Genomic DNA, 13,204 nt, shown 5'->3' with positions numbered 1-13,204 from the left:
ACCTGCATTTCCTATGGCTCTTGCATTGGCAGGTAAATTCTTTGCCTCTGAGCCACCTAGGAAGCCTATAATAGAACATAATATGTATCAAAACATACATATGGAATAGAAATTTAGAGACAGAGAGCAAGAGCAAGAGAGAGCACACAAATAATAAAGTAAAAGGACAAAATGTTAACAACTGGTAAACCTGAGTCAAGAGTATATGGCAGTTCCTTGTACTACTGCAACTTCCTATAAGTGTGAAATGGTATCAAAAATATCAAAAGTTTAAAAATAAACACAATTTTTATCTTTTATTTTTTAAAAGAAACCCATATATATTGAAAAAATAGTTTGTTCACTCTTGTACCCCCAGTGCTCAACATGGAACAGGTGCTTACTAAATGTGTTAGTGGAATGAATGAATGAATAAAATGTGCTTTAGAAAGTGACATTAAATATCTCTTTTAAGATAGCAGAATATGCACTTTCCTATCTTCCAAATTACCATGACAATAACAGAAAAGATGTGGGCTTTTTTTTATGTATCAAATCATAGTTACAACTAGAAGGGAAAAAAACAAGTGCTACTAGCAGATCAGATATTTGGAGAGATTCCTGCATATGGGCTTGGATGGGCAAAAGAAGGCACATGATGGAGCAGCCCAGGGCAGCTAAGAGAAGAGCTGTCTTCCAAGGCACCTGAGAAGTTCCAGGTTCAGAGCCAGCAAATGCTAGGAGCAGACACAGGCCACAGCAATCATTGGGAATAACATCATCTTGGAGGTTTCATCATGTAATGGATGTAACACATATGGCACTTACAGCATAAAAGGCTAAAGGGCAGAGCTGGGAAACAGGCCTCTGTGATTGCCAAGTTCCTACATTTTACACTGAAGCGGTATAATATTAACTCTAAACAAACTGTGAACATTTTTAAATGTATGTTTAATCTCTAGAGCAGCTGTTCTCAAACTTTTTGATCTCCAGATCCTTTTACATTCTTAAAAATTACTGAGGATCCCCAAGAGTTTTTGTTTATGTGAACTATAACTATCAATATTTACTGTATTAGAAACTTAAAGGGAGATATTTTAAAATAGTTATTAATCACTTAAACATGATAATAATAAACCTATTATCTGTTAAAATAAGTCTCATGTTTGCATGAAAAATAACCACTTTCCCAAGTAAAAACATTTAATGAAAACATTTTAATCTCTGGCTTGATAGAATACATCTGGACTCTCATATCTCCTGCATTCAATCTGCTGTGAGACGTTATTTTTGAAGTACATGAAAACAGTTTGGCCTCCCATGCTTCTATAGTTAGAAAGAGTAATCTACCACCACCAATCCATATATGAAAAAATTTGCTGTCATCCCAAAGAGAAGAACATTCAAGAAAAAGTGACAGGGGATATAACAAACAGCAGCAGCTGCATATGAACCAGAAGAATTAAAGGATACTTGAAAAAAAATTAAGACTTTATTGCTCAGAAGCAGCAAAGCTTTAACAACTTAGGCCTGTGTTTTCTCCTCCATGAGTCTGATAACGTCACTTGGTTTTCCAGTTAAACATACACATTTATATTTCTTACTACAATAAATGCTATTTACACATATAAAGTTTTTATAACCAACTATAACAAACATGGAAATACTTATTACAGTTAAAAAATATATAAATTTTATAAACCATGACAATGTAAAAGTAACATTCCAACTAACAAAAAATTAGAAATGAAATGAGAGAAATGGAAGGAAGGGTAAATGTGCCAATGTCCTCTTTTTTCATACTGGGAAGCAATAAGTAAATGGATATTAAATTGATAATGTAGTCAAGAAACTGAGGTATACATAAAATATTTAAAGTTATAAACCATTAGCGACTGTCTCTGGGGAATGGTGGTAATGGGAGAGAGGAAGAAAGCTTTTAATTTTGTATCATTCTTTTGCTTAAAAAATGTTTTTACTGCATACATGTAGTACTTCTACGATATAAATAATAACAAATTTTATTTGAAGAAAAATCTACCACATATTAGGAATATTTGAAAAATAAAATGCTGACCTCAAGTTAGAAATTTATTTATAACTCAACTTCACTTTATGCAATGGATGGATACACCAAAAGATACCTGTGATCTGAATCACATTTTGAATGTACAGTCTGCTTAAATTTCTTTGATAAAATTAATGTCTGTCCATACATGTGTATATCTTTGTTTAAAATTAAAATTTGCCTGTGCTTTGGTTTTTTTTTTTAACTGATAATTGCCTAAAATAAAAAGGGCAAGCTACTCAAAATGAGCCATGGCCTTCTCTTTTTTAAGTTCTATGAACACTGAGACTCACTTTAGAGCAAATTTATCATCAGGATCAAACAAAACTATTTTTGGCTAAATGAGGGTCACTAGACTACCATGGCTTCAAGTTCATTGGTAAGCACCTAAATCCTGCAACTTCTGACAGAGACTGTGGATGTGATTTACAAGCTATCTGCAGATTGTAAAAAGCATATCCTCGAATTTTTTTACACAGACCAGTGGTTTTTACTTCACTATCTTTTTCTCTTTCTTTATGCCTGTTCATATAAAGAAGAGAACGCTTGCACAACAAAACAAAAACAAAAGAAATGTACCTTTCTCCTGATAAGTGACAATGACAACAATATCCTACTAGACAGGTATTCACGCCAGAGCAGTACTACCTCTGAAGACTGTTCATGCTGAGCTATTCTGAAGCATACCACCATCACTACAACCTCTGCAGTCTTTTGACTAAGTTGCTAAATTCAGAAAGAAAGAAAACAAGTTTTAAGAATCAGATTACATTACTACTTGAGAGTATGTGTCTGTGTGTGTGTGTGTGCATGTGCGTGCACAGGCACTTGCACAAATGCATGCTCAGTTGTGCTCAACTCCTTGTGACCCCATGAACTGTAGCCAGCCAGGCTTCTCTGTCCATGTGATTTTCCAGGCAAGAATACTAGAGTGGGTTGCCATTTCCTCTTCCAGGGGACCTTCCCCATCCCAGGGATTGAACCCCCGTCTTTTATATCTCCTGCACTGGCAGGTGGGTTCTTTACCACTAGCGCCACCTGGGAAGCCCCACATTACTACTTGATAATGATTAAAAAGCAAACAAGTCTTCCCTGCTGGCTCAGACAGTAAAGAATCCATCTGCAGTGTGGGAGACCTGGGTTCGATCCCTGGGTTGGGAAGATCCCCTGGAGAAGGGAATGGCAACCTACTCCAGTATTCTTGCCTGGAAAAGAGCAAGAAGAGATACTGAATTACACTCCATAAGGTATGCATATTTCTTTAAATGTTTTTTATTTGATATTGTTTTATGAATATAGATCTATCTAGTATTTAAACTTCTATCCTGAAGAGAGAGATTTTGTCAGCAAAAGAATAAAATAAATGGAAAAATAAGCTAAAATTCTGTCATCCACTCCTATAGGAAGCCAGGTTGTTCAATCAGGCCAGACCAGAGTCTAAGCACCACCTAGCAGCTCCTTACACAAATTATAAGAAAAGTACTTCAGAATCATTAACACAGCCTCTAGGATTCTCCTTCCAAACTTCAAACTATTAAATAAAGGACTGCGTTCTTTTCTGTATTTGACCATGGATGAAATATACCCTAAGGCAGAAAGAAAATTTTAAGTCATCTAGTTCATTCATTCATAGCTAGGCAGAATATATTAATCATGTTTTTTCCTGTCTTATGACATTATGACATCTTAAAAATCTTGCAGTTCAGGGAACAGATCAACCCTAATCAGCTCTTATAGATAGCACACAGCTGGCCAGGAGCATGCCTTCCATATGCAAACCTACCAATTCTGAGTATATTCCCTAAGCCACTCTGTTTATCTAATTCTCACACACCAAGTCAATATTTCTCCTGCTCTAAATCATCCCCAGGCCATTTTCGAGGAAACCAGAGACCACCTCTACTGCCAAAGTTTACCAGAACTATTAAAACCAGCCAGTCCTAAGCTGTTTGCTCTACCCTGCCCTGCCCTTCCCACCAAAAGCACAATAAAGGCTGTGGCCCAGGTTTTCCCTTCATTCCTGCTTTTGCCTCCTGACCAGAACCTGGTGCTTCCCCTGTGGCCCTGCATGGCATTCCTCCTTCTCTTGAGAAATGTAAGCAGTAAATTCTTCCAATGGCACTGATCTCTCTGTGTCATCAGTCCCCTTACAAATGAAGATCCTGTGAATATAAATGAGACAACACCAACTCATTCATTTCAGTGAAGAATCACTTTCATTCTAGTTTCTTCATCCAGAAAATGTCTCCACTCCAACTTTTTACAAATATGAAGTATTTTCAGAGCATTGTCATTTTCGAGGCTGACCTCCTAGGCTAAGTGACAAGTAGGCCTGTAAAGTGGAAGGGGCTGAAGACAACAGAGAGAGAGCAAGATAGACAAACCAAGCTCATATGAAAGTTGCAGACTCATTTCAACCCTGAGAGTAATTGCTGCTCTTTCTTCTCTCCCAAGCTCCAGGGCCCAAGCCTGTTTCTTCTGTTATATCCCATAGGTGGTTCTGTCCAGGTACCATTGGTCTTTCACAGTGAAGCTAACAGCTTAAGCCTCAAGAGCCTTCACTTGCATTGAGTCTCTCCAAAGACTATACCTAATTTTGTATTTATAATTTGTATCCTTTTGACTGAAGAGAATCCCTAAAAATGGTATAAGCTTCATGCCCTCCAGAAACGGGGAGGGTGATAGGGGTCATGACTCCCAGAATCCCAGATGTAAGCCCTTCTCTTCCACCCAACCACTCTGGACCCCAGTTTCCCTATCAGGATAAGAGGGGATAACAAGACAGCCTTGTCCTAGGTTCCCTTTTCTGTTCTCCTCAGGTGCATTCATTTCTCTATATTCTAACAAAGCTATAAGCTATCACCTAGCATATGGCTGCCAAGGCTCACTTTGCATATTGGCTTTTTAAAGATGCCAAAATGGGCCTGAAAAATGCAAAAATGAAAGTCAGTTCTTAACTGTACATGGGCTAATAAGGGTGCAGAAAACCACAGCAAAGCTTTTGTGATGAAGCCTAATACCAATGCTCAAAATTATAATCTAAAGATTGGCTGCATTAAGATCAACCCAGAGCCATGATATAGGGTGAGGGTGTTCAGGGCTCAGTTCTCACCTGGCTCTGCCACTCTCTTTATGTATCTTTGGGCAAGTCATTCCACATCTCTGGGCTTGTTTATGGACAAGCTAAGCAAGGGCTGGACCAGAGGATCTCTGAGAAGGCCTCCATTTTTTTGAGTTTGAGAGTAGAAAATTCCTCTTTATTCATTGCAATAACTTGTATCGCCTCTGTCTCTTAACATGTTCGCCTCTTTCTGCCTCTCTTGCTGGTCCCACAACTGGATCATATTCTTTCTTACTCTTACCACACTGAGCTAACCTCAGTGAGCCACTGAACTGAGGAAGCGAGGACAGGAAGCAAGCACTGGAGAGGCCAGAGAAGGGAAAGGAGGCAGGGAGTCTGGCGGCACCGAGTCCTGGTGCAGCGTCATGAAGAGCTCACACCCTGGCTCACACGTGTGCTAGATGCCATAGCTCTGATGGGCACTTACTCCCTGAGTCTGCAGCAGGCTTTTTTCTAGGGTGATTAGCTCAGGCCGGCCAGAAGTTAGCCTATAGACTTCCTAGGACAGGGTCCTCACAGACTCACTCCTGCTGGATCCCAAGTCTCCAGCTGGATAACGAAGGAAGAGAATGAGTTACTCACACTAGCTAACCTGCAGCTTTTGGTCACTGATTCTCAGACCACAGCATGACACAGCTTCCCTTTAAGTTTTTCTGGAGACTGTCCAATCCTGAGAGAAGGAAAACAGCACACCAGACTAGTGGGAGGCATCCCTTATTCCATCATGATTAAGAGACTTCTGTTTTACTATCTGCAGCACTCGCTGGAGATCCTGGCAAGAACAGGCACTCAACAAATACCTGCTAAGCTGAGCCAACTTTTCCTGCTGTTTCCCACACTAAGAGCACTGGATCCTGCTGGACTTCAGACCTTGCACAGATGTCCACTTGCCATCCCTCCCTGTCTCCAGCTACCTCCTTTCTCCTGTCAGCTTCATCCTCCTGACCACCATGTCTGTCACAGTCCTCTCTGTCCAGTGACTGATGGAGACACGGCTGGCATCAAAGGCCATTAGCTTTCCATTCACCTCCCTCTGGCACCAGCTGCTCCTTAGCTTTCCAGCCCTGCATCTCACAAGCAGACTACTCGACTGGGCTTCTGTGTGAAAGCTGCTTCATCTGCTCACCGGACAAGCACTGTGTTTAGTGTGCACCATGTGACAGGCACAGGGCCAGACCCTTCTGCAGATGGCGTAAGAACCCTGAAAATCAGGTACACTCACCCCATCTTGCAGTTGTGGTAACAGGGCAAGCCCTTGAGTAAATTCTCCAAAGGCCTGGAATGCCTAGTGGCACAGGCAGAATTGGGAACCCCAGGTTCCCAGGTTCAAGTCCACCCTTAAACCACACTGCACATCAGTGAAGTGCCTGGGGACAGAGGTTCCTGAAATGACTCATATCTCCACAAGGTACACACACACACACATTCCCAAACCACTCCAGGCATATAAATCGTCCTCAATGGACTGCCCATCCCACATCATCCAGAGTGTCCCAGACACTATCCCAGTCTCTGGTTTTGGCCAAGGAAATTATTCTGGATTGGGGACTCCTACCTTAGGTCTTCTACCTGAATTTGATGTGCAGAGTCATGTATTCATTTGCCAACTGAACCCTCTGATCATTTACATCACTACCTCATGGACCAAATACATACCCCCCATCTCAGTTTTATTATTAGACAATGTTTACAAAATGCCTCCTATGAACTGAGTGCTATACTAAACATTTACATGAAGTATCTCTGTTAATCTTCATAATTCTCTAAGGTAGGTTCTATTATTGTAGTCATTTTATGGGAGGACACAAAGGCTTAACCAGGTGAAGTAACTTTCCCAAAGTTATAAATTGTTAGGGTCAGTACTTGAACCAGGCAGCACCATCAACCCTCAGATCTACAGACCCTTCCCAGCTGGTCTGCTTGACCAACACCCACCCCTACCCACCCACCCCCACCCACCCACACATACCAAATCTGGTCCCGAAATGAGTAAAGCAAGCCAAGAATCCATTCGTTAACCCCTCCACTTAACTCGGAAGCATCCCCACTCTTCCCAGATCTCCTAAGACCTACTTTCCAGACACAGTGACCAAGAGAAGAGCAGATCTGAACAGAAGGGTTTAGGGTAACACCCCCCAGCCTGTCTTCCCACTGGGCATGGCCTTCTTGGTCCCATGCTCTTCAAACCTCAAAGCTCTGAGCAGAATTCCTAACTCCCAAACCTGAAGTAAAGGGAGAAAAAGGTTCATGGGAAACTTCTGGAAGGCCAACCACTTCAAACATGTTAGCTGTCCAGCCTGCTATCTGTTCCCATACATGCTTTGCTCCGGCCATTGAGGCAGGAGGCATAAAGCAGAAAGGATTAAAGCCTGGACCTTGGCAACAACCACGCTCGGGTTCAAAGTGCCTCTGTTTTTCATCTGTCAACCAAAATAATTACTATATCTACTTCAGAATGTTGTGAAGATTAAAAGAGGTGACGCACATTATGTGTTCAGCACATAATAAGTTGGTAGTTATTATCATTTTCTTACCCTTTCAGCCTGGGATGTGTGTCCCAACTTTACCATTGACCCTTCAAGACCTAATGCAAATAGCAGCTTCCCCTGTCCTTAGCCAGGTGAGTTCCGTTAAGTAGAACTGGCACTGACTGAGCATCTTCCATATGCTGAGCACTAACGACAAGTACTGAGGACACAAAAATGAATAAGACAATGCCCTGAACTTCAGGAATTCACAGCCTTAAGGCAGATGGTAATGGCAACCCACTCCAGTATTCTTGCTTGGAGAATCCCATGGACAGAGAAGCCTGGCAGGCTACAGTCCGTGGGATCGAAAGAGTTGGACATGACTTCACAACTAAACCACCACCACCACCAAGGAAGACAGGAAAGAAATAGCTTACTTCAATACTGCAGAGCAAGTGCACTGCCAGAGCATGCTATGGGAGGGAGCAGAGGAAGCCAGTCAGATCATGGTGAGAGAGGGTGGGGAGAGGCTATGTGGGGGCCAAGGTAAGGAGTCTGAATTGAGTTCTGAAGGCAGCGAGAACGCATGGAAAGGCTTTAAGCAGAGGAGTCAAATGCACAGACTTGTGCTTTAAAAAGGGATCGCTTTAGAGGAGATGTGGAGAAAGAAGTTAGGAAGGTATGAAATAATTCAATTAAGAAATGATACCTTGGACAAGACAGGGCAAGGAAGACAAAGGGAGAGATTTCCAAGATGTCTAGATAATGAACACCAAAGGCCTTGACAATGAACACTGTCTAATCCCTCTATGTTCAGAGATTGAGGGAGATGGAGAGGAAGGAGATACATAGGCATTTACATCCATCATTTTAAAAATCAACACTTGAGACTTCCCTGGTGGTCCAGCAGTTAAGACTCTGTGCTTCCACTGCAGGGGGCATGGGTTCAATCCCTGGCCAGGGAACTAAGATCCCACATGCCATGCGGTTGTGGCTTTAATAAATTATAAAAAATTTTTTAAATAAAAATCAACCCTCTCTTAGGGCACTCATGGCAATTTAGCTTGCACTGTGGTCATCTGTTACTTATTCATTTGGTTAGTCAATTAACATTTACTGACCACTTAAATGCCAGGCATAGCCTTAGATACTTGGAGAGTTTAGAGACAAATCAGCTGAGTGAGAAGTATTAGCAAAGATCAGCAAGGGGAAAGATACAAGTACAGGGCGTAGGGAATGGACCTTTGTCTGAAAGGTGGGGTACAAAGAGTAAGATGCAGGGGAGCAGGTCTGAAACTCAGACTGGGTCAGACTGTGCAGGACCTAGGCTAAAGAGTTCGAACTCTTGTGTGATAGATATGGGGAGCCACTCAAGGTTTTAAACAAGAGAGAGGATCACAGTTCAGTTCAGTCAGTTCAGTTGCTCAGTCGTGTCCAACTCTTTGCGACCCCATTAATCGCAGCACGCCAGGCCTCCCTGTCCATCACAGCAATGAACCAAGTGCTCTCCTTTTGGAATCCCTGGAAACAAGGGCCTCACATTTTCCATCTGGGTACATTTTTCAAGCTTAACACAGTACCCGTTATTTAGGAAGTAGACCATGAACATATACTAGGTGCATAAACACTCAAGTACAGTCTTGCAAACACAAATAAAATGCATGGCAAGTATGATGAGAGACTGGTCGAGCTAAATGCATTTTTAAAGTTAAATAAAATAAATAAGTCAAGGTTTCTCTAAGGGTACTCAACCACATTAAAAATATGGTACTGGCTCTTTCACCTAGGAGCAAAGACTTCTGGGCAAGAGTACTGAAATCTCTCTGAGTAGCTATTCTGGGTCTCCAGTCACTCATTTCTAAACAACTTGAATATCTTGGGGGGCTGGGTGTAAGGAGCTCAGTAGAGAATGCAGGATATAGTTCTGGGCCTGCCAGTGGGAAGGGGAACAGTACCTTTTGCTAAGCACTCGCCAGCTGCCAGCCACCACGCTGCATTTTTCATATGTACCCCTGCACATGAAGAGGGATAACTAGCAAGCTTGGATTCCCCCACCAATCCTGAATCCCATGTGCCTCTCCAGCCTCTGCCCTTTGGCTCAGGACTCCCCGGCTTTGGACACTATTTTCTTGTTACTGTGTGAGGCCATGAGTTGATTCTCTCTCCTTTTGGGGGGCTCATTCTCCCTGTTACAATGCCAGAAAACCCCTCTACCCCTCTCTGTAAAGATGAGAGATATCCAAGAGACTGAAAACTTCACAGTTGAGTGATCATCATATAGCAAAGACCCTGGTGCAAGCAGCTTCTTGATAAATGCCTAAGCATGGTTGGTTTGTTGTTTAGGGGAGGGTCACTTTAATTCCATACCTACATTCAATACTTACTGTAATAATCAACAGGGAGAGGATAAAGAAAGAAAGAAAAAGGAAAACCTGCAGATATCAGGGAATCCAGAAATCTATTTGGCTTCAGTATATACTTTCTCAGAAATAAATTTACCTTCTTACATTGGTTTGATTCAATATTAAAAGGAGTTTGTATTATCTCAATCCTCCCTCTGTTCAGGGAAAATCTCCATGGGTGGGGCAGGGTAGGAGGAGGAGTGTCCAGGATTCGGAATCTGCTAGATACCAAAGAATATTTTTTGCACACAGATGGCTAGGAGTTGGCTGTAACATTTTTGCAATTAAGCTGGAATACCAAAATAAACGTCTGAGATCATTACTTTTAAAATAGTGCACTCTAACGCTTCCATTCAGCATCTTGCCTGGTGACCTTTTCTCACAGACCCCCACACCACCCAGGCCTACCTGCTGGGCTGCCTCGTGGAAGAGTTCCTGCACTTGAGACATCTGGGCCATTCTTCTGGAAATGGGGGTCCTGGTGGTCTGGGTAGGGAGACCCCTGGAAAGTAAACAGTGTCCCTGGTCAGTCTGGCTCCTCTTTCCCTGGATCCTTATTGCCCATCCTTCCTATACCAGGCCCTGGCTGAGGAAGGGACTTTGTCTTGCCTCATCTGGAAACATCTCCTTCCCTCTTTGGCACCCAAATATTTGATCCCACTCCTCCTTCAGACTCCCTCTTAGAACTCAAATGTTGCTGTTCTTTTAAAGCCACAGCTGCCCCCAGCTCTTTTTTCCCTGAGCTCCTTCAACACAGGGGTCGGAGCCGACTGCCTAGCTGCCCAGCCCCTGAGGACACAGTTTAACCTCCTCTCCTTCCTTGTGAACCCCTCTGTCCAGGGCCAGGACACCATCGATCCACTAGAACTGGCTGCAGGTGGTCAAGGACCCGGAGACTTACCGAGACGCGCTCCGAACACTCTTAGAGCACAGACCCCTAGGGTTTCGGTCAACGCCGAACTCGAACTCGCGTCCCTCCAGTAACCCCACTTACCCGAACCCCTAAAGCGCAGAGTACACCCGCCCCCCTCCAGCCTCCGCCCCTCTCGAACCAAGTTCTCAGGAAGCCTTGGCCCGGGCGGGAGGCTCGGATCCCAGTTGCCGTGTGCAGACAGAAAGGGGGTCTACCTGAGCAGAGGGCAAAGGTGACCCAAGCCGGGCTCCTGCTTACAGAGTTCCCCGGAAAGAGGAGCCCCCCCACGACCACCCTGCGCTCTCCCCACCCACCAGCCGCTCGGCGTCCGCCCTCACCTGTGGGACGCCGGCTCCTAGAGCGGGGCCCGCCCCGCCCAGGCCCCGCCCAGGCCCCGCCCCGCCGCCACGTGGCTGACCAGGTGCGCGCCGCACGGGTCCCAGCTGTCCCGCTGACGAGGCGTCCGGCCCGAGCTCGGGCGCCGCGGCCACGACTCTCGGATCCAGGCGGAGAGAGATGGGCTGCGGACACTTCCCCTCCCCAACGGTGGTGCCCGCGCACCGTCGGCCGCCCAGGAGAGCTCCCGGGAGAAAGGAACAGCAATCTTAACAGGGGTGGGAAGGGACTGCGTAGGAGGTGCGGGAGTGGACAAGGGAAGAGTCCGCAAACTCTCAGACTTGACCAGCCACCGCTCTGGATAGCTCGTTCACCGCACCCCGCCGAGGTGCACGGCCCTCGGATTAGGGTGACAGGACGCGAGCCTACTCACTGCACCTGCTCTAACACTGCTGAACGCAGGCATGAGCGGCTGGGGAGCAGAAGCACTGGGGCTAGAGACTAAGACTGCGCTCCAGGGACCCCAGTGTGCAGCGGCCACGCGACCCAGGTGACCCTCAGCCTTGCCGGAAGTGGAATTCTTTCGCCAAGAAAGTGCCCTCGGGCATGCTGAGGTGTGGGAAGGAATTACCTTGAAGGGATTAGGGATGAGGTAAGGTGTCCAGGACCCCGGCTTGCAGGAAAAAGAAAAAAAGTCATCAACATGCAGAGATTAAATTATCTCTATTTCCAATCCGGCATATTTCCTAAGCCTGAAATAACCTGCTAGGCCTCCTTGTGGGCTTCTGAGAAACAGGAGGGCAGCTGGGAGTACTTCCCACACCCACAGGAGCCTTTGTGTGAAAATCCCTAAAAATAGAGATTGTTCTTTTAAAAACAAAAGGGAAGGCAAAGCCATGGGAACACTGACAGAGCTCCAACCTCCTCTGCTCCAGCAAAGGGTTTTTTGTTTTTGTGTGTGTGTGTTGTTTGATGTGGAAATATATATATAAAATGTACCATTTAAACTATTTTTAAGGGTATAGTTCAATGGCATGAATAATATTCACCATGTGGTGCAGCTTGAACTATTTCCAAAACTTCTTCATCACCCCCAAACTGAGACTCTGTACCCCTCGGAAGTAACTCCCCACAGCCCTCTTGCCCAGCAAGTGGTAACCGCTAATCTATTTTCTGGCTCTATAAATTTGTTTCTCCAACCTTTCTCATATAAGTGAAATTAGATGACATTTGTCCTTTTTATGTCTAACTTTTCACTTAGCATCATGTCCTCAAAGTTATGGCATGCGTCAGAACTTCTTTCCCAGTAAAGAAGTTTGTAACAACGCATCTCTGTAAGAGGAAAGAACCCCAGGATAAATTACAGATTAGCCACCTGTGAGCAATGGATGGCTGGGTGGGCATATTATTGGAATCTCATGTTTGTACAGACATCTGTACAGAGAGTAGTGCCATCTTTATTATTTACTTTATTATTTACATATGACACTGGCTTTTTGCCTCAAGCTGGTTTCCTGTTTGCTGTCACCTTCTTGATGAGCCTCTCTCAAAGTGTCAATGTGAACTTTGAAGAATCCACATTCAATTCCATATCAGCCTGAGCTGAAAACATTAAAAAAGGAAATCCACCCCTCTGTTCATAACCACCTACTTCCTGTCACTCATCATTTTCTAAACAAATGAAAAGTTTCCCTTAAAACTTATGAACATCTTCTATACCTAAGAACAAATGTTTGTCCTTTTTCTTCATGTTAAAGCTAGAGAAACCTGTCCATTTGCAAATAAAAAAAATGTATCCTGCTTAATGTAGATTTATAACAATGATATAACTGTAAAAAAAACATATTAATACTCTTACTGTATTGAAAAATAATATCCTGCATAACCTCTGAACAGAACAATTCCATTTTTAAGATA

General features: G+C 43.8%; 1 protein-coding gene across 2 annotated transcripts in view; it reads right to left on the bottom strand.

The window, feature by feature from the left end:
* Positions 1 to 11,269, bottom strand: part of SLC12A8 (solute carrier family 12 member 8) — a 144,530-nt gene extending 133,261 nt beyond the window's left edge. The window contains exons 1-2 of one of the 2 annotated variants that reach the window (XM_061167933.1): positions 11,167 to 11,269; positions 10,447 to 10,540 (exon numbers count right to left, since the gene is read on the bottom strand). In XM_061167933.1, coding sequence (XP_061023916.1) covers positions 10,447 to 10,497 — 51 coding nt within the window. In that variant the 5' untranslated portion in view covers positions 10,498 to 10,540; positions 11,167 to 11,269. Of the gene's footprint in view, positions 1 to 10,446; positions 10,541 to 10,939; positions 11,028 to 11,166 lie in introns of those variants that run through there. The other variant, XM_061167932.1, reaches the window with a different exon arrangement.
* Between the last annotated feature and the right edge of the window lie 1,935 nt (positions 11,270 to 13,204).

The sequence above is a fragment of the Dama dama genome, chromosome 19 (genome assembly GCF_033118175.1).
Source record: "Dama dama isolate Ldn47 chromosome 19, ASM3311817v1, whole genome shotgun sequence".
Taxonomy (NCBI): Eukaryota; Metazoa; Chordata; class Mammalia; order Artiodactyla; family Cervidae; genus Dama; species Dama dama.
This window is presented reverse-complemented; position numbering and strand designations above follow the sequence as displayed.